The sequence below is a fragment of the Malurus melanocephalus genome, unplaced genomic scaffold (assembly GCF_030028575.1).
Source record: "Malurus melanocephalus ecotype Western Australia unplaced genomic scaffold, MMel_1.1 scaffold_755, whole genome shotgun sequence".
Lineage (NCBI taxonomy): Eukaryota > Metazoa > Chordata > Aves > Passeriformes > Maluridae > Malurus > Malurus melanocephalus.
In genome coordinates, this window is record NW_026623987.1 from 205,976 (window position 1) to 232,826 (window position 26,851).

Below are 26,851 nucleotides of genomic sequence, written 5' to 3' on the forward strand. Positions count from 1 at the left end.
GGACAAGTTCTTAATATCCTGCTTGAGGTCTTGAAGACTTAGCTGTCCAACAATTGAGAGACTGGCTGGTCCAGGCTAGAACATTTTCAAAGAAAGTATAAAATGGTGACTTTCCATCTCAATCAACCAGATTTAAGTTTTTGAGACTGTCTTTGGCCTCACAGTCCACAACATAGTGAGCAACATTTTTTCACGTATGATAAACCAATAGCAAAATATAGTAACAGCAAAAACTTCTGCAAAGACTCCCCTGAGACTCCTCTTGTGAGATGACCAATATGCCTCCAGTAGTTTTCTCCAAGAGTATCCCTTCTTTTAATTCACACTCTGTTCTGTCCTTATGTAAAGAATCTGTCTTTCTAAACTTTTCGTGAGAGATGATGAAGTGGCGTAGTGACCCAGCAGTGCCTCCTCTCATTAGATGTATCTGAGATTTCTGCTCATCGAAGTAACTAAYGATTCCCTACATAGCAAAAGAAGGTCATTACTCATTGGCAGGCCCCTCTGGTGTACCTTTTGGAGAAGCTGCAAGCAKAGCAGTGAAATTTAGCATAATTTATGGCTGTATATCTAAAACCTCTCAGACAGAAAAAGACTCTATCCAGTTCCCAACCAGTTACTAAAAATGTTTGTTCGCTTTACCTTGCACTGTGAAAAATAGCAGATAAAAAACAGCTGTTGCCTTGTGTGTCAAGCACAAAAGGAAGATGATGGCAGAAAGAGCACAAAATGCTTTTCCCCACCAGAGCAGCATCAATCTGTCCCCAAACCCTACTTGTAATGATGATGAGTGTTTATGGAAAGTAACTGATTACACTGTTCATTYTGTTGTCAGTCAGTGGGGGAGTTAATTGCACATCTTTTGGATTCCAAAAAAATGACCTGGCAAACAGGATTGGGTTTAATAGCCCTGAACTGGCCACTCTATCGTAACACAGTGGAGGTAGATCTTCCCAATTATGGGTCGTTTCCAAAACAAAGGCCAGCAGAGATTTCAACTTAAAAAGTTTTTAGTATCAAGTGGCCAAGAAATCAATTAAGAAGCATGAAGCAACTCTAAATATTTATTAAAGTATTATTCTAAACCATATTACCTATGGAAAATCAGGAGATATCTTTAGGGACAGAACATAGGCCATTATTACTGAAGTGGCTAAAGAAACCTAAGAGGTCAATATTAAAGGTAAAACCTAAGCTTAATTTGAGGGTAAAGGTCTGAAAATAAAAGTCACAGTCTCTTGCCTTCACAGTCACATATTTGATTTTTTAAATCCTTGTGAAATTTCTACTAAATGCTTTGCACTTGTTTTTGCAGTCATCTCCGAGCGTAAAAGAACTCATTTCTGGGGTGGTTTTTTTTCCCTGGTTTTGTTCATTTTTCGTTTGTTTTTCTGGTGTCCTGAGTTTCACTAAGGGCTTCCATAGAGATGCACTGATGCTTCAAGGTGAGCCCTCCATATATCTTCAATTAGTGCACAGAGCACATAATTAAAAGCAAAAGCACCAGCCTTTTTCAGCATTGTTTTTAAGTTAGTTTTCTGCCCAGAGTTTTATTTTATTTCCTATGCTGTGTTTAGTGTTGAATTAATCTCCTATATGGACACAGAAAGCATCTCCATGAAGAAACTAAACCCTTGCAATTCCACAAGCACCCACAGCAATGTATCTTTGAAGATTTCCAGTAAGAGTTTAATTAAGATCATGACATGGTGATTGGATCTTTCAAAAAAGATCATGTATCAGCTAAACAGCAGATATTTCCCTTTTTCTTGAAAGCTAATGGACCTGCTAAAACTGTGAAATAGCAACACTTGACAAATGTAATATTTTTTACGTAACTACTCACTTTTTGTGGGATTTTTGTACATGTATAATAAACTAGTTTCTGGGCTTTTTTTCTGGTACTGAGCAGAAAATAACACTTTAACAGAATACATTAGAATACCTGTTTAAATCGATGCAGACTTCCTTCCTATTTGTATTCCCCTTGCAYCCACTCAAGTGTTTAATGAGTGTTCTCCACAATTATGAGTTCTTAGTAGCTGCTTTATATTTTCCAAGTTTACTCTTTCCGTAACAACAGATGTGATACTTCTACTAAGCATGTTGTATGGTGGGGTGGAAACCTGAGGATGAGCTCACTGGGAAAGCTGGCACAGGAACAGGTTTGTTTCCAAYATCTCAGGAAGAAACAGGCTGAAAACCCCAAGTGCTCAGCATTCTGGTTACCCTGAGTGAGTGGCAAACCTGAAGGTGTGGGATATGAATACAGAAGTCTCTTCTGTAGGAATAGTTAATAAAGGTAAAGGCATGAAAGGAAAGGAGAAAAACTGTGGGGGAAAATTCGCTGTGGAAAATAGAACCACTRAGTTTTCCACATGGGTGAAATGATCTGGAAATCAGATGAAAGCTTAAGCCTAATGAGGTAATCGAGTGCTTTGCTGTAGCATCTAGGGAAGCCAGATTCTGTTCCTATGAAGAAGATGAGACACTGAAATATACATATATATTATGATATAACAACTATAATTCTATATTAATGAATGAAGATAGAATTAATTTATAAACCATGGTGCACATATGGCATCAAATCAACAATTAAAACAGTATTTTAATCTTTCTCTTTATGAGTCCTTCCCTACTTTTTATCAAGGAAACATGATGYTGTGTAAACACTGACTCATAAGGAAACTCAGCAACATACACTGAAACTAAAAGAAGGAATCTGACAGCTTTCTGTGAGCCTAACAATATTACTAAAATAGAAATAATCTGCTGCACACAGAATACTCCAGTAAGTAGTTGCCTTAAATCACTACTGTGAATTTCATTAGCCAAATATRTTAAACAAAGCATGTGCAAACAATAATAATTTGATTAGTTTTGTCTCCCTTCCTCTTCTGAAACATTTAAAAACAGATGCTGATTTTTGTGGAATTATATATTTGTTTTGAAGAGTTTTTKTGCTTATCCTGTTTCTCACTTGAGAGCAATATGCTATGACTTAAGTGAAAGTTTGAAGTTTTGTACTGAACAACCTCAATAAAATTCTGATGTATTCACAATACAGCAGAATAAGGAGCTCAAAATGCCCAGAATTGGTGATGAGAAGCTCAGCATGAAGATTTAAAGGGACCAAATAACCATTCAAATTCTGTTTCTTGGCATGTTTTCCAGTGATAATAAAAGGCAATGTTGTTTAATATCAAGTTTATCTTTGGGATTTTTCTTTTCCCACGGAATTATCAGATTTCTAACAGATATTTGGCAGTTTTAAAAATAAYCCTGTATCCAACCACTTTTCTTTCCTTCAAAATAAACAAACAAGGAAACCTACAAATGGCTGTCATCAGTGGCATCTGAAYGAGATGGGAGAAATATACCTTCATCCTAGGCCAAAGAGACAAGATTTTGGCAAAAGATACTGGGGAAGACAGACACTGCCTTTATTTGGGTGAATCCTTAGGTAACAGGGTTACAGGGTGGGCTTTTCAATACAGGTACAACCCAACATTTAGGATGGGATAGAAGCTTACTGCAAAAACTTGCTGCTGCAGCTCCAAGTGCTGCTGCTGCATCTGCGATGCGCCAGAACACTTCTTCAAAGGACAAGARAGCTGACCCTGTTTCCTGGCCTGATTCCAGCACAAGCAATTAAATTTCTGCCGTCTCAACAACCCCTGCGGTTCAGGCTGGCACAGAGTTATTTGCTGCTTCCTGCCCTGAAGTGTCGCAGAGCGTTTATGGCGGAATCAGCTGCCCAACAGCAGCGCGTCAAGCCTTGCTCACGTGCCAGACTTTGCAATTACCATGCTGAAAGCAACTGAGAACTTCACTGCTCATCGTTCCACCATCATCTCTCAGCAGCTGAAAAGAATCTAGGTATAGTTTCTTTTTCGTTATTGAAGATGACTAAGCTKTGAAAGGCAACTTAAAATACTTCCCGTGGCATAACACATAGAAGGTTAAAATGAAAACATTTGTACATATCCACCCATTTTAAGTTTCCTCCTCTGTGCTTCAAATCAGTTCTCAGGGTGTACTGAAGCAATGAGAATAAATGAAAGAAAATTTGTGATCCCATGAGAAATTCCTGTAAAGATAAACCCTATACATTTCAGTATCTTTGTTCTCAAGTTACAACTACCCACTAACACACCCCAGACTGAAGAACAGAAGAAAAATAGTAGGGTAACCATATTGGACTAATTTATAGCATATAAACCTAGCAAACAGTTTTGGAAAAAAACAGCAATGCTTGTTACTACTGGGATTAGCAGAGGCTCCTGCATTTTGAGAATGCCAAGAAATGAAGCATTTTTGAAAAATAAAAATAAAAAAGAACTTTACAGTGTAGAGCTAGTAATCTAACACCAGACTTTCAATAGCTGTGTTTGTATTACAAATAAGGGGTAGGAAGTAACAGATACATAAGTATCTTCTCTGATTATGCAATCAGGTGCTTGGACTGCATAAACCACAAAATTATGCCAAAAATAACTGAAGGGGAATAAAAAGAGGTCTGGTTAAAACTGAGCTGGCAATTCATTCCCTAATGTTAACATTATGTCAGATGAAAGTGCAATTTCCTTTGCGTTCAGGAAAATCATGTAGGTGCGGRCATTCTTTCATTACTCCTCTAGGTGAATTACGAAGCTGTCATTAAAATAATTACCAATGGAAGAAGGAGGAGAATCAAACATCTAATTCAATGTAATTATAAACTCTATTTCCTACTAATGTGGTTAATTTATCTCACTACTATTAAAGGAAATAGAATAAAACATGAGCCTGTATCAATACGCTATTAAACAACGATCACATATCAGTGAAAAAGAGACCTTACAAAGAGCAGAATATTCAGGCAGAAAGAAGTTATTATTCTATGTGGTCTGCTGATATTCTCTGAAGACTACCCACAAAGAGAAGTAATTGAAAAAAAAGTCATAAATACCTTAGTTCATTATATGGAACAGCTGCAACTGGAACTAAGAGGATTTTCTAACACCTTCCCTATTTCATATTTCTTTTCTCAGTTTCCCAAACAGTGTGGTATGTTTGCACATTGTCTTTGTACAGGTTGCCACTTTTATTTTCATGCATTTTTGTAGAGCACAAATGCACTCTATTTTTAACAACTGTGAAAAGGAGGTGGAAGAAAAACCTCTGAAAAACATGTCAAAATCCACATATTAAAGGTAATAATATTAAAGGTAATAATATTAAAGAATTCGTAGCAGAATAGTTGATAGTTGGGCATCCTTCAGCACAAGGTTTCCCCACAAAACAGTTGGAGAGAAAACCAAATAGATCAGAAAAATGCACAAGATCTACATTAATCAGTTAATCATTCTGATTTCACRCTGCTAATAAAAAGAAAAATATCTCTCAGGTTCAAACAGAGTTTACAGGGTACGAACTTTCTTTATTGGCGATGTGTGCACAGGGATTGACATTTGCAATGAAGTGTCTTAGCAGGATCCAGAGCACTTGGCATCATAAAGAGTTACAGAGAATACTGTGCTGAGCTTYATTGGATGCCTCAAACAAGTCACCAGTGCAAAGATTTTGGTTTCAGTGACTACATTTTCAAGGAAAATAATGAGAAATTTAAAGTCTTTTTTAGGTAACTGAAATAGAACATCTCTATTCTAAAAATGCAGTGCCTTCTACAAATAACTGATAATTGTTATCCTTCCTGTTTCTATCTCCAGTGCTTTTTTATTGTGAGCCACATTATCTGAAACCACTCGTGCAAGGCTGTGGACTGCAGGTGGCACCATTATGTCATTATGAAATGAAACAACATTATTCCTGAGACAGGTAGGCAGAAGAGAGTAGTTTAACCTAATTAGTGACATACTCTATGAATATAAAGTATGCAATCTAAAACTAGTCTCATAAATATATATATAGGAAAAMCAATTCTCTCTAAAGATTAGGAGGCATCATCTGATGCAAGCTGTCAACATTAGCTGAAGTAAATGGAGCTGTACAATTTACAGCTGAGAATATCCCATTGACCTTCAATGGCCTTTGGATGGAGCCCTCAGAAGAAACACTYGAGGACAAAACTCCAAATTGCAAGTATAATAGTGTAAGAACTCTAAAGCAGCTGGTCAGGAGTAAAGCAGATGTCACAATGCAGTTAATTCTGCTATGCATTGAATGAAAAGAAGAGCAGATATAATGATGAAAAAATCAAGCTGTGATTTTTTTCAGGAATGCTACTGAAACGAAAATGTGGCTTACAGGCTCCAGATGAAATTGTATAGATACTATACTCATATTTTACAAAAGGAGTAAGCAGTGTACCAGAAACCATGAGATGGTAGACAACTCCCATCCCCCTGAAAGCTGGCTCTATCCTATGTATAGATAACAGGAAATTTCTSGTGGATCTGTCAGGAAGCTGGAGACTGGCTTCATGGAGCTACTTGGAAAGAGAAGCAACTCGTAACACCACTTAYCTTATTTTGTGCTATAACCTATGTGAAAAGTACATTACACCCATGACTAAGTCGAAATCACCAAACATAGCACTCTAACCATGGAAGCTCTGCAGTCAGCACAGACTTTTCTCTGCCTTTCACATACACACACAGAAATATTTCCAGTTTGTGATGACTCTGCTGTGTACAAAGACACTGATTCCCTGGAGACTTCTGCTGAGCACTCAAAACAGGTACCTTTTGCTGTCAGGGAGATCAGCATGCAAGATGTACAGCCCACAAAAGCATCCATTTCCACTAGGTGTGCACCAGCACATCTGTAATCAGCCTCATTGTCTTTCTGCAGTACCATGGGGAAGAGCTTGTAAGTAAGAAACAGCTGTCAATCTCCCTGTAAGATAGCCCCCACCTCACAGTTTGATCAATTATTCCAAAGCCATATAAACTGTCCCTGGTAGACCTCCTTTGGATGCAGAAAAAGTATTTTTGYTTAGCAGTCTGTCAACTAACAATCAAGATACCAAGGTGAGGCTGAGTAGTCAGTGGGGATTCACAAGTGGAAAGATGAAATCAAGGGAAAATCTCTTGGGAAATACAGAGAGAAAGAGATAAATAACCTTTAATATGGATAGGCCTGAGAGTACTCAAGGCTCAGAGAAATCTGTCTTCCAGGAAATACAACACCACATAGGATAGAATTTTCTTCAATATTTGTCTTACACTTTGTTGCTCACAGGGTAGTGTTAGGCTTAATTCCAATAGTGTGTAAAGAGCTGGCATGGTCTTAATGGAGATTCAAATTACAGAAAACATAATCTCGGACTTGAAAGTGTATTTGCTCATTTTTGAAGTAAAAATTTCATTTTAGTATTGCACCATGCAAGTGTGAGCTGAAATAAACGGTGACATTTGCAGAAAGATGTCAACTTGTTACACATCATTAAATTCTCATCATCATACTGCTGCATTTAGCTGGAAAATATATGTACAAAATGCCTCATATTCTGAAAATGACCTGTATTTATATAAAAACAACATTCAGTGTCTGGAACTCCGAAAATAATTTTGGGTCAGGAGTTAACTTCTGTGGATTTGTTTTCACTTGTCTGTTAAAAGAAAGTAACAATTAGATTGGCTAAGTACTCTTTCCAGATATGTCAACGAAGAGTCTCCAAGCAGAAGCTGTTGCTCTTCTTAAAGGGATCAATTTTTATTTAGACTTGTTGGCTCCTCATGCTGTAATTCTAATTCCTGTCCTTAGACAACAGCCTGGATATCCTGAATAACTCTAAGATCCTGCCTGCTACACCCGTTCTTGATAGCATTTTGTAAATAAGAAACCCTTTTCTAATGAGAGCATGGAAAAAATGTTTTCCTCTCCCTGGAGGTTTTTCAGGATTTCAGAAGACTCCCTCAGTCTGTATCAGGAAAAACCCAAGACTTTTCATACTTTTTTTAGGGATGGAGGGAAAGAACAGAAAACTTTATCTCTGGCCTGTGGGTAAGGACCTTTTCTATTCTGACATCTTGCTCCATCATTTTCCATGCTTTTCAGGCATRGGCTTTCTCCACTGGTATGGAAACTATTCCAGACTTCTGCTCTGTGCTCCTCTTTTGTTCTTCTCTGTTAAAGCTGCTTTGCTTTGCATAAATCTTTAAATATTTATTAAGGCAAGGTTTTGAACCTGAGTTTCCCACATCAAAGAGAAGCATTTAAATATCATATGATGGCATCAGCCTTTCTCTTGTTCACTCCCCCCATTTTAATTATACAACATGGATCTGCTTCAATAGAAAAGACTGGGAAAGTCAGCTTGCAATTAGTCAATAAGTGAATGACTTGTATTCAAATGGCTTCTCCACAWCTCAGCCAGCTGTTCTGGGCCATGGACTCTCACAGTGCTAATTCCTTCCTCTCTTTCTTTCTCTTTGACATGCCAATCAAAAATTCCCATCCTGCTTAAAATATTTCTCAAGGAAAAAGATKGTCAAAATAGGTGCTTTTCCATTAATTTTGAGGTGCAGTTAGATCAATCTTTTCTTGGTAAAATTCTCTTCATCTACAGAAAACATCTATTGATGCTTAGCAGCCACCATAAATGTCGGGCACAAGTGACAATGAGCTCCAATTCTACCACTGATGAAACCTCTTTTAAGCCATTTCTGTAAATATTATCACTCTTTCCATCCACTGGCACTAGGAAAAATATGTATTTAAGGTGCAGATCTTGGCTGTGTGATGGTGTCCCTGCATTCAACCAGAAGTGTACTGCAACTTGTTCCAAGTATTGTAACATTTTTAAGCTTGGCCTCCTGGATTTCTGTGACTATATCTCAACTGACATATAAAAATATCAAATAATTTCAAAACCTGATCAGAAGGTAAGCAATAGCATTTAAAAATGTTATGCTTTTGTTTTAGYTCTGTAACTTGCTGAGATCTGATTGATCATTTTGGACAAAGGTGCTTTGCAGTGTTATCTGAGGTAATGACAGGGTCTAGGCTTTACTTTCTCTATTTCTCTCCAGGATGGTCATGCTGTTAGTAACCAGCTCAACACCACAAGTATATAAAATAATTAATTGTAGGGTATTTCAAAATCCTTCAAAGAAATGCTTTGAATAAATGCTCAATATTAAAMTTACTAAGTAAATGTGTTATGAAAAGATTTTTTAGTTCCACACACTGAAACTGGGAAATAAAGAAATACATTTAATAACTGCAGAAGAAAGCAGGAAAGAAGAGGAATAGCTTCTTTCAGTGGTTATAACTATAATCTTCCATTCACTTACATTAAAATGGCTATTTATTGCCACAACATACTAGCAAGAGTTACAAAACCAAATGCAGTTAGCATAATGCTCTTTCAGTGATGTGCACTTCACTGTGTTGGATCCTGTCTTTCAGAAGAACTGGAAAATACCACAGAAATTCATAAAAAATGACAATTAACTGGCCCCTGCCAGGAAAAATGATCTCTGCCTTTGTGCTGTAAAATTTAACAAGCCACTCAATTTAACAGACAGTTGAGTTCAGAGGGGGCCTACTTGTATATCTAGACAAAATAATAAAGTTGAGATACAGAAATAAACTTCACAAATCAAGAATTTTAATTGGAGACTTGTGATTTTGATTTCTCCAGCTTAAGGCTCTTCAAGAGATTTTTCAGAGAAAAGTTCTGAGAACATACCCCTTTGAAAAARTCAAATCTTCCTAGATTGCCTCAGGTTAGGTGCATAAAAAAATAATTGGTACTTTTTTAAAAACTTAGCCAAAAATCTCCAGTGAATTTCAATTAAAAGCACTTGAATCAGACAATGTCACATGGTTTCAGCTTACTTCCAGTTTAGGGAYAGGGCTTGAAGATRAAAATTCTTTYATATTTATTCTCTAGTTCTACATATTCATCTAGGAGAAGTACTGTTAACAAGGTCTTTTGAATTCAAAATATTAAGGTCCCTTCCAGGCTAAATTATTCTACAGTTTTGTATCCATCTATGGGTAYCTAGATCCAAAACACTAGCAGAAGAACACATAATTACTCTCATTTTTCCAGGGTTTAAGTCACTCCACTAATATGCTTTATTCATGCTATTAATACAGTAGATAAATTATCTAAGGAATTCTGAAGGGCATTTTGAAGTAAATGCAATTTTAATAAAATTCATAGGAAAAAWATGCTTTAGAAGTGCCAATACCACGTTGGTTAACTGTGATGTCAGAACTGAAACAGAAATGGATAGAAAAGAGTTAAAGTACCATTCCTGAATATTACAAAAAAACTATCTTTTTTTGATATGTGATTGTCCTTCTTCAGTTATCAGAACAGAAAAAAAAAATAAAACAGCAAATGAGTGACGTTCAGGCACATATTTGCTTTAAAATAGGTTTGAAACATAATTCAAGGTAATGTAGGAATAAGGTCAGATACTGATATTAAAATCAAGTATTCCTTGACAGATTCGGCTTCACTTCCCATTCATTAACTGAGATGGGATAGCCATTGTCAACACCTGAGAAATGTATGAAACAATTAACCCCATCTTGAAAATCACTATGAAGCAATGGAAACGTCAAAGGAAAAGGACATTTACATCTCTCATTAAAAAAAAACAAACAAACAAACAAACAAAAAAAAACCAACAAACTTGAAAACAGGTCTAGAAGAAATGGCTCTATTTCTCTCTCTGTAAGTTAAATATGGAGAGCAGATGAAAAGGTGGGCTAAAAAGCACTACAAAATCAAAAATAAAGCTATAAAATCATTTTGGTTTAGCAGAAAAGAACTTGAAAGTACGAGCAAGGAAACTGCCTGCTGCTTGAGTGCTGTGTTCAGARTGAGAGGACTTTGCACATTTTCTGTTTTAAAAAACCCAAACCGAGGCTTAATCAAAAAAACCCCTGAGTCCTGAAACAAATGTCCATCTCTAAGATGCTTAAGATTAGCATGGTCAATAAGAAAACTYTTCATTTATTGCAATACACGGGGCATGGTTTTAGCTTTTACAAAATCAAAATGTAAAAGAGTATAAAAGAAGCAATCTATTAAGCAATTTTTTAAACTCCAAGCACAATTAATTTCAATAYACCAGTCTGTTCATGTTCATTGAATAAAATCTTTCATGCTTAAACATGGTTATATTTCTCCATTGAAGGAAAGAAGGTAAATGGAACACGCAGTTGCTCCTTGTAGTGCTGTAACATTCATTTTAGTAACACTCTCCTTCAGATGAAAACASTATTTTATCACAAAGCCAGTGGCAGTGTAACATCTTTAGTAATATTCCAAATTTGCAAAGCAATTTAAGATTCACAGAATATAATCAAGCGACTTAATTTACAAACTATACCAGGTGGAAAATTAAAATGACTAATCAATGGCCCCTTTTCATACATGACAGCTACATGGGAAGTGCAGACCTTACTTACACGAAATGTATTCCTCCAAAACATGGTTTTCAACAAACTGTGAGGGGGCTTGGATCAGCAAAAATGCTGAATTCAAACTGCCTATTCCCCAGGAATGTCACCCTGAGCTCACCACTATCCAGTCTCCTGGCAGAGGAAGAGAACTGTGGGAAATGATATCTTTACTGAAGGTTGCAAAATATGTTTCAGCAAACTGCTCAGTTTGACCCAAACTAATAAAAATATAAAATAAGGTAATAATAATTTTTAATAATAATTTTWATAATGRGCTTTAATTCWAGTTTTAAATTTAAAGTAAGAGAASAAAWTTTACCTATGAAATGCTGTCTTGAGCAGCAAAAAATAAAGACATTTCATTCTGGAGGCACTTCTTTTGATTAATAATCTGGTAAAATGGTCACAGATTCAAATTGTTTTATCTCAACGAGGCAGCAGGTTTTGGGCAAAAAAGCTGAGATTAAAATCCTGATCAACTTTGGCCCTTTGTATTTATGCTTGTTTTGCAAGAKGTACCTTCAGCATTAGGACAGTATAAGCAGAGGGATGGCTGAAAAAGGGATCTGAAAAAAAGATGAGTGAAAAATCTACTGTTATCCTGAGGCTTTCCTTCAGTACAGCATTATGTTGGCACATATAGAATATTCACTAAGTGCTCTCGTGGGATTGCTGGTGCAGGACTCTTACTGCAGACTTGAACAGATAYTTCTCTTTTTCCATAGCAAATAGAWGCACATACATCTAAAAGTCACAAAAGGATCCTGGCATCACTGGATTTTGCGGAAACTTTCCTGAAAGATGTGGGGCAACATTTCTAAAAAATTATCAATAATTTCGATTGTTTTTGACAAGTAAAACTTGTGCAGGAGTGAGATATTGTAGCAATGGATATCCCATTAGGAGCATAAATTGGTGGACAGATAAATAGGGAAGTTGAAGGAAGGGGATCTTTCTTGGCAACTGTTTGCAGAACAGTGCTTACAAAATATGCATCTTTTAATTTTTCTTAATTCTGGCAAACAAATAAGGGAYGCTTTCAGTATTAAAATATGCCCACATTTTCCAGAATTCACTGGGGTCTGTAGTGCTTCGGGTTATGATGGATCCCTGTGTCTGCAGTTGGGGAAATAAATCCTACATCCAAAATACCAGAAGCAGAACTGACTCCAGTACTGGCCTCTGCTAATGCTGTACTCCTTGAAACAGAAATATTAGAACACTAAATAAAGCAAACAAAAAGAAAAACCCCTAATCAAACTAAAACAAAAAGGAACCACAGGCAAACCTTGTAAGATGGAAGAGTGCTTAAAAGTAATATCCTGTAGAGAGAACACTTGGTTTTTCTAAAGAACTCTCCTTTCTGCCTATAAAGGAATGCTCGTCCACACAAGACTAACAAACGAGTATCCTTTGGCTTATTTCTTTACCCCAAACTTTGCTTTTATCTCCTAAGCTCCTCTTGAGCAACTAATCTTGATCTTAAACTTGGTGGCAAGCCTGTCCCTGGGCACAGGGCAGTGACAGTTACAAAGTGGTGATCAGAAAGAAGTGTTGCCTTCTGTAGGAATGAAGGAAATTAACAGCCAAAGAAATCGGCACGAGAAGCTGCACAGAAGACAGATCAGGCTCTTATTTCTGTATCATTAAAGATCGAAGGAAAGAACCCAAATGTCAACAACTTTACAAGTACATGCTTAATGCTCTGAACAGCCAGGAAAATAAGAACAAGTCAGACTAGGAGAGCACGCAGTGAACATTCCATCCTGTATTTTACTTTTGCAGGTCACCTTAAAGCTCTGTAGTGTTGAGGGCTTAAAGCTCTTAAGGAGATTAAGGGTTCAAGAGCTGTGAACAAACACATTTAGGCTACTAAAATCACAATCCTAGATTTCAAAATGTGCATGAGATGATTATGAGTACGAGTTAGTGATTTTTAATTATTTTGTGCAAGTTTTGCATATTCATAAGTCTGCCTGGAGAAGGACACACTGCATTCTGATGAGGAATGCCATTATGTCACACTCTTAACATAGCAGCAGTATAGGATGAGACAAGGTTTCAGGGGCAGGACAGGACTCACAGTTTCAAATGCCCACAGTGACACTGGGGATCGATCCTTCCCACAGCCTCAGCTCTAACCACATATGGCACCTTCTGCTGCCCAGCTCTGGCCCACTGCTCTGCTTCACCTCTGCCCTCCTCAGAGCTGGTAAGCTTTCATCTGCACGAATTCCTCATACCCAGAATGGCATGGGGAATGGTTGGAGCCAAGCCATGTTTCTGCTTCCCCCACCTCAGCCAGCCTCAGCCAAATGTCAGAGCTGGGGTATCCAAGACTCCCAGGAGAGGCAAAAAGGGATGGAGGAGGTATGAACTGCAGCACAGAGATGCCACACTCAGGGAAAGCTGGAAACCATAGAGGCTTTGTCACTGTGCCCAAGAAAACCACAAGGTGAAGCCCCCATGGCCGGATCCTGACTCTCCCAGCACCTCAAAGTGGTGGGAGGAAGGACACACCTTCCCCACAGGTATCTCTGTCAAATARTCCATTTGTGTCCTTTCATCTTTCTTTCTTACTGGAATTATCATGAAACAATTAGGTGATCACTTTCAGCACTGTTTGGATCAATATAGCTCATTTATTAATAACATTTATCATCAATCTGAAGCAATATTCACACACACACCCCCTCCCAGTTCCATTTTATTAATGAATAATTCTGGTGGTATTATGAAGAAAATACTCTTGAAATCTGAAAATTGGCAATTTTTTTGCTCCCATATGTTAGCCTGGTCACAAATTGAGGGCTCATTTTTAGCACAACTCTAAGTAAGTATTTATTTCAGCATTTTGAAGTGCAAGGRTCTGAAAGACTGTTGTCTGTCTAAGAGAAGAATTGTGTCTCCCTCATGCAAGTAGCTTACTTCTCAATTAGCCTTTAAAAATAAACCAGACATCTAGTCACCACATTTTTAGATGTTTTGCTTGCAAGTAGGAATGGATTCATTAAAAAAACAGAAGTAGCTGATATCAAACAGGGATTCTGTGAAGGCCATTATTTCTATGAAAAATGTATAAGGTATGTACAAGAAAGAAAGGCAGCAGAGGGCTGTGGMTGTGTAACCAGGGCCRGTATTTGAATCAGGATGAGTATTTGAAGGCACACACAGAATTCCCTACGCTCTATTGCCTCTRCCACAGAATAAAGTACTAGACTGGCTTATCTGGCTTATCTTTGTGTTTATACACAGCAAACTAGACACACTTCAGCTCTAAATAATTTAGTTTATCTAAATCTAAAGTTTACTTTTCCCTTTTTTATGAAATTTTACCGCAGCGGGAAAAATCTTGTGGCATAACTCACCAGCAGTATGCACATCACCTTGCTATGAATATGCAGTTTCTCAAATAATGAAGTCCTAACCACTTAGAGATTTTTCAAATGAAAATCAATGAAAAATGAAACTTAAAKTTTATTTTGAAAGTTGGAGCCTTCATCACACATGGTACCAGTGGTACATGGTACCAGTATCATCTTCCTGCCAGATGCTAGTGAGCACCTAGAGAAAGGGATAATCCTCTTTACTCCACCACATTTTCACAGTTACTGGCAGTGAACGACCTTGCTTTCTCRTGAAGCTGGAGAGAGCACCTGATATATGCTGCTAAAAGCCAGCCAGAAYGCAATAACCATTCATGAATTTGTGTACTCAAATTTTTAGCATATTGACAGATTTTGGCCTCCCAACATCCTTTRACAACATAACCTTATCCCACCATTGAATTGTGCCATATAAAAAAACGAACTTCCTTTGTGCCTGGTCACAGTGATTTTCAAGTTCATGTGCCCTGAGGACAAGTAATCAAACCTCTCGCTCATCATTTCCCCCAAGTCATTCATGACTTCAGAGCTACCGCTTTATCTTTTCCTACCATAGAGAAGAAACTGCTGTCAGCAAATCCTGGGATTCYCAGAAATAAAATAAATAAATAAGGAGACTCAGTAGGAACTCTAGGCTAGTAATGTAATGAGCAACAATGTAAGAGGAGATTTGCAGGTCTAAACAAACCTTAGGCATTTGATATCGAGGATTGCCTAAGGTATCAACCGGCGATGGTATTGCTGTTCCTGTGTTGTAACTTCAAGGAATTTAGAGTGTATAGAGCAGGCCAGCCACAGCCTTTTTAATCATCTCTTCTAAAGGCAAACTAGAAGACTCTACCATCCGTACAGGTACTACTGAGAAATGATTTCTAACATCACTCACCTCCTCTTTCACCCAAGGATGAATGGGCAATCCATGTGCTTTCCAGGAGAGGAARGGTTGGTGTGATTGTGAAAGGAAACACTGTCCCTTTGCTAATTTCAGGCAAAGCAGACACAACGGCTGTCATGCTCAGGACACGAAACATCTCTTTGGTCACACAGAAGTCTTACACTCAGAGCAGCTTGCACATCCTTTGAGGTGTGCCGTGCCAGCAATGAGCTGGATACAGTGAGCTTTGAACAAGGCTGTGGAGTACAACTTCTGTGAATAGCATGGTGGACACAGCCACAAGGAAAAGGGGAAAGAATCKCTGCACCTCAGCTGGGCAGTGAGGGACCTCCTGAAAAGCACAAGGGCTGGGGCTGACAGCAGAAGAGGGKTCAAGAGAACACCATCTTCCCAGGCTTCCTGAAGAGCACACCAGCAGCACTGCTCTTGGTCAACAGGCCATTAAAATAACTCCACTGTCCCTGCTGAACAAGCAGCTCTTGATTTCTCTTTGTCAGAGGGACACTGGGATGCAGGTGTCACAAAGAAGCTTTATCCTAACACTGCAACCTGCTCAAAGCTCTGAGGCAGTGATAGCAAACACTGTGGCAAAACTCCCCTGGCATATTTTAGCAGCTGTTAACACACCAACACAACAACAACTATCCATTAACATGCTGAAGCCTCTGATCCCAAGAGCCTTGGTTTCTTCTAGCATTACCACAAGGAGGGCATTTTTCTTTTTTCATAGAATCCTGTGGAGCAATGCCATCGAAGTTTTTCCAAATCATTTGGAGAACCAGCACACATCACAGCCATGCTTAAGTTAGGGTAATCAATTTAGATTTGGGAAGGCAGATAAAGCATTTTTATTTCAAAACATAACTCATTATGAAAGGTACACATACATTATACTCATGTACTGACACATTACAAAATGTGTATAGCATCTAGCTGAGGGAAAACATTTTTTGGTAAATGAAAAATGCAGATTTAATTTTAACAGAACACATGTTAGGTGAGATCATTGTGTATGCAAGGGCTAAATACATAATTTCAGTGTGAGACAAAGTTCACACATTTCAAGTGACCACTGTGTAATAAGACATCTTCTAAAATATTTGCATTTAGACACAAGTAATACCTATTTCTACCTCTAATGATGTCTTGAATATCACAAACACTAATTTATAATTAGGCCCCTAAAGATCTTTCTTCTAATTTTTTTTAAACAAATGCATTATTTTGCCTAAAAGTTGACCCTGCTATGCTCCCTGAGAATACTACAATTTAAAACACATGTATTTTATTATCTGCACCATGTAATTATTTTTTTGCATGGYGGTGTATTAGTGCATAAACTGTCAAATACAATTTATGCATAGAATTTTAAGGTAAGCTTTCTGTTTAAAGTATGTAGTTCATAGCAAAGGCTACATTTATTACAAGATTTAACAACAAGGAAAGAATTTCCATGAGTGCCTAATTTTCAGTTTACACAGTAAAAAATACATCTGGAAAGAAACCAAAGGCCTTTGTAAGTTGATTATATGTYAGCCAATGCGAGACTTTGCTACTTTATAAGAGACTGAAATGAGATTGTCTAGAAATTGCCTTCCCTATTTTTTCCAGTCTCCGTGGAAAGAAATGAAAAAAAGAATATGAAAAACTGGTTAGACTTTCATTTTTAATATCATGGGATACTGTAWGTCACACAGTAAAATGTCCTGCAGATACAAAGGCATGAAAATGATGTATTTTCTTTAAGATATGCAACACTTGAAATTGTCTTGCTACAACATTCAGCTGCTTTACAAGGTTACAGCTCAATCTAATCCTGATCTGGTTTAGGGAAAGCAGAGCTTCATTCTATTATTTTAATTCAAAATGGTAACACTTATTTCTAAACTTCTACACTAAGCAGCTCTGCAGCTAATTCTGGGGTCTGTAAAGATGTTCAGTGCACTATCAACACAGATTTATGAAAAATGGAAGGAATGTAGAGGACATTTAATTAATTGGCATCCCATATGCCCACCCTCCAGAATGGAACTGATCCTCATTACCATGGTTGTGCTTTGTTTCATTTTAAATGGTCCCAGGGATGGGATTTAGTACTTTATCAGCTATTCCCCTGTGAAGAAACCAGAACTCTGTTTTGGATTAAAGTCAGCAGCACTTACATGAGYCTCTGCTTCATTTCAGGGGATTAAAACCCAGTTTCAAAGACTGACAATGAGAAAGAGCCCTTCAAAACATTTCTCCTACTGATGACTTGCATAGCGAAGCTGTGGAAGCCTGTACTTATTTGTCTTGGGATGGAGACATGGAGGCAGTAAGCAATTGGAAGGAAGTTCACAAGAAATGCAGTGTACAAATTATTTGGAGGCAATCCTCTCTTATTTGCAAAAGAGAAACAGAGAAAATACTCCTCGGATCCCTTAATACAGGCAAACATATTCACACACAACATTTTTGTGTGCCATCCTCTCTGCCCTTGTTTCAGACTATGAATTATCCTCRCAATGTCAGGGGGAAGTTTCATTTCTACACAAAAGGTCACGGAACCGGGGGTTCTGTAAGGAATGGGAAGTAAAAATATTTTACAGGCGGAACTCTGAAATTTGGTCGATCAGAGTCATCCAGTGATTGGGAGAAAGGCTCCTGTCTCTTGCTAAGCTGACTCTTTTATTTAAATGTACCAGCTCTTCAGCTTTCCACCACCTTCAGCAGCCCAGGCCCTTGGAGATATGAATATCAGCTCCTTTCTTTTTAACCACTGTGTATCAGATGTTCTATCCTTGTGCAGTTCACTTGGGCCCTTAATTATTGTGACAACACTTGTTACTTAGAGAGCTCTTTCTTCTTCAAAGCGCTTCACAAACATCAATTAACCCAAATCGAGATGAATTAATCTGACAATTAATTTGCTATATATCCAGCAATTCCTGTTATGGAGAACAAACTAGTGGCTATTAAAGTAATCAAAATGAGTTCACTTGATTCCAGCAAATAAGGGATCAAGCTCATTTCTTGAGTCTACTTCTCTCTCCTAAATTGTAACTGCAATCTGATATTTTCCTCCCAGCAACTTCAACTGTGTTATCAAGAAAACAACCAAGGAAAGGCAAGAGAAAAAAAAAAAGAAATCTATAAGAGGAGATCACACACACATGGAGTTTTGTTTTAAGGGTGATCTTAAATCCTACACTCCACCTGCACAGAGTATATGAAGATTGATCAGGTCAGCCCTTGACATGCTCCAAAAAATCAGGGTTCCAAACACACTGCTGCAATTAGTGAATTCAGGAGGCACTTATATCACAAGCTGATTGCTAAATTACACATTAACCCAAACCAACAACAGGGGGAGTGGATGCAGCAAATTCCCCACAATCACTGTAGWCCTTATGAAATAGGCATCTTAACTTTTTAATAATCATTGTAGTGCCTGTGCTACCACTTCTCTCTCTCACATAGAGAGAGCAAGGGAAATATGAAAGGGGATGGAAAAGAAACATTTACTAGAAATGTAGGTTTGATCGTATTTATGCAAGGAGGTCTCAGAAAATGCTTTCACAGTGTGCCATTTAATTTTATAATAATCCTCAAAATAATGTATCATTCTCTCTGAAGACTATTAAAACTCCTACACTCATGAAGTAGTATGCACTGAAACAATTATTTCTCTTAGCTTATTAAATACACACCTCATCCTAATATTTAAGCCTATTTTTTCATTTTCACCACCAATTTTATTATCCAAAAATATCGGCTGCACAGTTAGCTTTAGAAGAAGTTCGCTGAAAATTCACAACATGGTAACATCCKTGAAGTGGCTAATAAATAAATATTATTCAGACTATAAAGGAAGATCGGTACTCTCCAAGACTGAGGCAATTATTCCACAGATTACAGGAAAATGCTCTGACCTAATGAAAAGGAAACAACTTACCGAAAAAGAAATTTGAAAGCCTCTTTTAAATCATATTAAAGGCATATAAAGCTTGAGCCCCCTTTCTCATGTTTGAGCACTTTCTAGAAGAAGGACTCCATAAGCAAATACCTCTTCAACAACATCAGGGTAAGCAAGCAGAGAATGATCGGCTCCAGTGGCATTAATTTGGTGAGTAAATTGAAGGGAAAATGTAGAACTGTTTAGTTAATCAAGTATGACTGAAATCACCCAATCAAGTAAATAACCAGCAAGTCTAGCCTGTACTGTAATTTGTTCTTGGTGCCAGTCTCTTTCTACATGGAATTAAAAACCCAACGAAAACAGCAACAACAAATGATCCTTCTCTTATGGAACAGTATAAAATCCTTCAGTTCATGCCTTTCTAATCATCATTTGGCGCTGCTTGAATTGCCTTTTAAGCCACATGCTTTTTGAAATCCTGCACAAATTATTGCTGTTGACCACAAATGTATCTTTCCATAGTAGTGYTTCGAACACTCTGACAGCTAAACTGTGAAAGAATAAAAGCACTAATGGAGTTGTCTGAATATATTATCCCTTGTATCTTAAGCTTTTCTTGGTCTTCTTCACAGGTTCTGCTCTATTACTTTCACTAGTGGCCTTTAGAGACACTGAGGGTTTACTGAAGGATTTGGTTTATAATATACCTGTATAAGCAGAGCTGCAGGCAAATATTAAAAATAACTGAAAACTTATTGATCTAGAGAAYACAGCAGCAATAATTCAGAGACTATCAAAATAACCACTGCTATTTGCTGTTCCTTAACTCAGACTGTAGCAGACAACACATTTCCAGACCTATAAGAAACAATTTCTTCCTCTACTTATCCATCATTTTGCATGGAAGAGTCAACACTTTTAAGAAATCAGAAGGAAATAAAATGTTACAACTGTCTGAAGAAGACTCAACATTCCACCCCCAAAACTGCCACAGCAGACACAGGGGAAGAGATTATTATAACAATTTTTCATGTAATTATTTTAATAAATAAAATTAAAATAAAGTGATTGTCTATTTACACCCAGAATAATGTCAAGATATTTCTTTTAGGCTGTGAAGCTTCTTCTATTAATATTGCAACAAGGTTCATGTTATATAATAGCATCAACAAGGCAGAAGAGGCACTGCACAGATTACTAATTTAAGTGAAGTGCAGATCTCCCAAGAAGACCTTGTTAATAATGACCNAAAAAAAAAAAAAAAAAAAAAAAAAAGGTAGAAAATTCATGGTCTATGAAAATTTTGCCAGAGCTGTCACTTCCCTTGAGCATATTTTGAAAATGGATCCATTTATCAAGGTCTTACTATGGAAATAAATTGAAAATCACATGACCTTTAAACWCCTGAGTGCACCTTACTAGGATTAAGAGCATCATGGATACACTGGGGATTACAAGCATAAGAAAATAGACTCCTCAGCAGAAAACCAAGCATAAAACTCATGAGCTAAGCCACAGCTACTCCAACAGCTCGAATGGACAGAGTCAAAGAAGATAAAAGAGATAAAAGAAAGATAAAAGATAAAAGATAATAGAGATAAAAGAAAATAGAGAATAATGGCAGAACTGGGTTTTAACCTCATTAGAAGTGCACAGGAAGAAGCAACCTTCCCATGGTTACCAGAAGAAAGCAACAGTACTGTCTGGGGGCTCCAGACTGCGAGGAGCCATTCACACACACACACACAGAGGCTTTATACCCTAAAGTATGGAGCAGCTCTGGAAACCCTGGCTGATGTCCCACTCACAGCTGCACACGCACCAATTGCATCGGGATCATCGTCCATAACCTGGGTTATGCAGGCATAAAATGAACAATCTGACAGCATTGATACAGGTGCAACAKACAGACATTTAAAAGGTAGAAAAATATCTCATGGCTTTTAAAAGATAGAAAGATATCTAATGGATTTTAAAAGATAGAAAAATATCTAATGGACCTTCTCTTTTTGAAAGTTTCCCGTGTGTAGGTGGAAGATGGAAAGGGCTTTCTGTACAGATATGACATGTGCTTCCCACTCTCCTTGCAGCTTATCACTTCACCTCAGCAATAGTTTTATTCCAGTTTTTTTTTTTTTTTTTTTTTTTTTTTTTTTTCCTGCTTTCCTATTTTTCCTTGTGAACAGAATGTCTTTGGTAAAGTTCTCCATACATCCTCAGAAGATAGAAGTATGGTATGCCATATGCCCTGTTTGGCCTTTGCCTAACGATTACCTTGTTAGGCTTTAATTTCCCAAGTATTACAGCATCTAGCAACAAAACAAAAAGAGATTAGTTTTCTGTGCACATTCCCAGGACTTCCCTGGAAAAAAGAGGAATCCTGCAACTAGAATGGGTGGGCAGTAGATAATCCCTACCAGGAAATACCCACAATACAAGCTTCTAATTCAGACAAACTTTTGGTGGCAACATCCCTCACATGCTGAAACCAGACCCGAATGCCAAAGTTTCCCMATTTACAGGATCTTCAGCACAAGAGATTAGGATAGCACCTGCCCTCAGAACRAGTACAATCCTCACTCAGATTTGTCAGCAGTTACTGTTATGATCTGAACCTCTCTACATATTAGAAAAGCAATGCACTACTTTTGGATCAAAGAGGTATTTTGTTCACTTCAATGCACACACTAATTGTCTGTCTTCTTAGCATTAAAAGAAAGTATGATTGGCACWGAAGTGTGATCAGACATCCTGGATGGTTTCAATGTCTGGGAAGAAAAGCTCGGTAGGTTCATAAATCTAATATATCATTTTCATAATAAAACCTAGAGCAGCAATAATTGTAATAAAGTTTTACAAGGCATCCTGAGAGGAATAAAATGTTCATTATTTTCCGCACCACAGCTAAATAAAGCAAAATTAGTTTTTTCTTAAAAGCCCRTAAGGAATTCAAATTAACAGACTTTGTAAAGAATGCTAGCAAAGGAGTTTTGARGCATACCCTAACTTTGGCTGCTTTGATTTTAGTGACTTTGCTTATCTTATCTTTCTGAACAGACATTTTAAACCAGAAAGTKTCAAATGCCCAGGCAGTGTAAAGACTGCTTTGGGTTCAAGTCTTACGAAGAGCAAACCTCCTGCAAGCTGAATGCCTTTCTGTGAGTTGTTTTAGAGTACTTTTCCCATGTTAATCCTCATTCCCCATAACAAAAATCTGACCACTAAAGCTCAGTACCCCCATGATTTCAGTGGCAGAGATGAAGGGCTGGGATTTCAGGGCTCCAAAAAGCCTTCAGAGGCAAGCCAAAGGTAGTCACAAGTGCAAGGTGTCTGCAGGTAAGGATTTCCACAAGCTGATAACTCCCTCTAAGCTCTTCTTCTTCTCTTTAAGCCTTAACTTAGACTATGCTTTCCAGAGATGTTAAAATTTAACAGCAGGAGGAGACAAAAAACTACCCAGCCTTATGCAATTATTGCTCACAGTGATCAAACAATCTTGGCAAGAAGCTGCTGCTCAGCAAGGCAGCTGGAACACACTCAATCTCCCCCACATTAAACAAGGCACAGGGAACTCTTCCAACACTTAGCAGTAACATATTGCCATAAACTTTATGAAGTGAAACAAAGCAACTAAAGTCAAATGTTCCAAAATACGATAACACAAGGAGTGGAATGCTTAACCAATCAAAGTGAAATCAAAGTAAATCAAAGTATAAACATCCATACAGTGCTATACCTGTCACAGACACTTCATCTCTCTAAGTCTTATCATTTTCACTCTTCTGCCCTMTCTGCCATCCAATTCCTAGGTCACAGATCACATAGAAAAGAAGCAAATAATTAAATGACAAGTATTTTATGCTGTCTCTCAAATACAAGTGATTTGGGTGGCTGCTCCACCATAAAAGCCTTATCTTACACCTACCAAAAGTTATAAAGGGCCTGAATTTGAAATAAGTATCAACCTTTTTTTTTTTTTTTTTTTTTTTCTACAGCTGTAATTAGTTTTAAAATATTCCTGTACTCATCAATGATCAGATGCAAATTTTAGTACTTTTAGCTTTTCTGCAAATGAATTGCAGCCTCAGGCAAATACCCAGATATCTAAAGCAGGGCTACAAACACTTGCATACACAAAGGAAAAGCTTGTATTCTCCCAAAAAATGGAAAAAAAAGAGACTGTCTTGAAAATTCTCAATAGGATCATAAGACCCATCTTGYCCTGCTTTTCTTCTTCAGGCCTTCTTTCAATAACTTTTCCCTCATCTTCTCTACAGACAGTCCTAAGGGACTATTCTTGCTCCTCTTCTCCCTTTTCAGCCTCTCTTTTGGCAGTTCATCTGCAAACAATTTTTACTACTGTCTCTGCTCATAACTCAAAAGGCCACCTTTATTCCCAGACCCATCTTCTTCTGCCATCTTCTACCCTTCTTCTCCTTCATCGACATCTCAACCTTATTCATATCTTCTCACCTTAATTTCAAAGAGATAAGAGCATTTTTCTCCCTGCAGAACTTCATTCCTGTATCCTTATTGTCTTGCCACTCGTTCTCACATTCTACACTTCACATTTTGTTTGTTTCTCTTCCTAGGTTTTCTCACCTAAGTGATGTAAAGGCCACATGTACACAATGTGATGAAGGCAGCGCTGTGAMAATTCTGCTTTTCATTTCAAGTAGCAGAAATCTGATCTTAAATCTCTTCTCTTAAATTTCTGTTGTTTCATAATAACAGGGCTAATTTTGTGAGGTTATAAACCACAATCCAAGCATTCATAAGATGCCTTTTAACCCTTTCCACACATCTGTGACATGCATTGCAACATATCCACACTAGCATMATATTTTTTCTATTTGCATAGCACATCTTGCAGTATGCAGTGAGTGAATAATGGCCACATTCTTTCTGCAGGGTTTTGCAGCTGTAATAATGAAAGAATAAATGTTTGCAGGAACAAAATAAAATTCTATTAGGCAAGTTGGTATGCTAAGAAAAAGGGAAAAAGAAGTAGTCATACTTTTGTGTCTTTTCATCACATYSAAGAGTCTGAATAGACACTGGGGAYTGATRTTGTTGTTTGATGCTTGTTGTTTGATGTTTTTAGATTTAGCATTAACTTTAAACCTGATCAGAAGACATAAACAATTGGATAAATCCTTGATTTAACCCAAACTAGTCAAAAGAAGATGATTTTTTTCTACACAAAGCACCAAGTTCCCAATCATCTGTCTTTCTAGACACACTTTTGTTACTATGGTACGTGTCTTTTTGTGGCCACACTATTCTTCAAGTATAATAAAAAAATCTYATATTTYACTGTTTCTTTTACAGGAGGTCTCCAGATATAGAAGTGAGGAAATAGTAGTTAAAATTGTGGTAGGGCTACCACTTCCCTTRAGTATACTTTCACCAGTTAAATGATAATGGATTCAAATTATGCAACTGCCTAGGAAAAACAGCCCCATCATTTTTTGAGATTACTGTAAGAAATATAGAGCATAATCTRTTGATTACAGTGGGTTACCACTTCTCTGCTTCCTTAATTTGATTATGGTAATCAAAGCAGCTTTGTGATCATCTTTTCCATCAAAGAAGAGAGAAGTACAGAACAGCAATCTACAGTTGAAAAAGAGAGAAAAACTTTTGTTTTCTGTGAGTAAATCTTTTAAAAAGGTGGGAATTACTTCTGACCTTTAGCTTGCGATCCTGGTCTCCACTGCACAGAGAATTTACAGACACTTTAAAAGTCTTCCATGCTGGATTTAAGTTATTCATCACAACCTGTGAGTGAAAAGAAAGAGAACCTTTAGCATTTCCACATCTCCCAGCAGAATGCTAACAAGAGCCACAATTCTCAATACAGAAAGAGAAAAAAGCAGAGCTCAGCTGGAGCTTTCAGAACAACATCCATGAAATACAAGCCCTTGAGCAACCTGCAGTTTGCAACACTCCTCCTCTGGAAAGCCCCCAAAGGAGCTCAAGTGGCAAATGGAACCATACACAGATCTGCTACAGAGATTGCTCCAGCACTGCCTCAGTGGGAGGGTAACTCACAAGGGAAAGGTTGTGGAACTGAACTGGGAGCCATGGAAGAGATGCAGGACTGGGTAATGGGGATGGGTAACCTCAATTTACAGGCACATGTAGGCTAGGAAAACTTTATGGAATCCATAACAGACTTATAACCCCTAACACATGCCACAGCTCCATCCTGTAGACCTAAATGCTGTTTTTTAAAGTGACAGTCATTACCATTAAGCAGTAATGTCACTGGGTCACAAGAAACAATTGTAAAGCACCMAGATTACAAATCTCTTTGGCACCAGAAACCCGAGGGGAGATATAGAAGGTGCAAAACAGTTACAACAGCAAAATACAACACAGTCTGTAGCATGGTTATGGCTAATTCTAATATTTATAACTCTTGACCTTCCAACAGAATATCTGCCAGTTTAATTACATGTGGATCTTTGGCTTCAGTTATTCAGTTATTAGTAATTACACTAGAGTGTAACACCAGGAAGTGTTTTTGAACACTTTTGGGTGTTTGCACACCCACATCTAAAAACACCTCCCTTTGTGACATGGGAAGCATAAACTATTCCTCCTGACAGCCCATCTATGTCCTTGGAAAGGACAGCTCTATTCATTACCTCGGTCCTGTGAACAAGTTGTTGGGTTGCATCRTCATTCACCCGAAAAATCTCCAGAAAAGGATCAGATTTGCTGAAAAAATCCTAAAATAAAACATAGGACAGGTTAYGCTTGAGGCTTTTTTACTCTGAGCTTTTCAGGCACAATGCACTGGTGCTTCCCTGACTGCTGATGAAAAGGGAGAGCCAGCGTGGCTTGGCTTTAGTGAGACCTCTTGGTGTTTCTCAGCAATATTTCATTCTTGTCTTTGTCCCACCAGGATTTCTGTGCCACTGTTGCTGTTCTCAGTTTGACTCTTTAATCGTGGCATGCAGAACTGTAAAATACCCTTTTATCACCTCTTCCTTTTTTACACCAGTCCAGTTTCCTGAGCATTAGCTCCTTCATCCACCTTGTTTCTTTCTGTCTCCTTACCTGTTTGGTCTTTTGACAGCAGTTTTGTCATGCATTGCACTTTGAAGCATATTCCACCCTGGGGATGAATTTCACACCGTTCACCCACCCTCTCAAAACAGAAGTTAATTGGCCAAGACATTGTGCTGCTGCCAACTAACACAAGTACTGTCAAAATGGATTAGAGATGCTTAGAGAAGCCAGTCCTGTTTAGGGCGTGGTAACATGGCCCATGCTAAAATGACAGCA

At 37.7% G+C, this 26,851-nt stretch overlaps 1 protein-coding gene across 1 annotated transcript in view; it reads right to left on the reverse strand.

Annotated features, from left to right (window-relative positions):
- Nucleotides 1–26,292, reverse strand: part of LOC130584729 (copine-4) — a gene marked incomplete at its 5' end in the record, with an annotated part of 87,479 nt that extends 61,187 nt beyond the window's left edge. The window contains 2 exons of the mRNA XM_057384885.1: nucleotides 25,247–25,336; nucleotides 26,209–26,292. Coding sequence (XP_057240868.1) covers nucleotides 25,247–25,336; nucleotides 26,209–26,292 — 174 coding nt within the window. The remainder of the gene's footprint in view (nucleotides 1–25,246; nucleotides 25,337–26,208) is intronic.
- Between the last annotated feature and the right edge of the window lie 559 nt (nucleotides 26,293–26,851).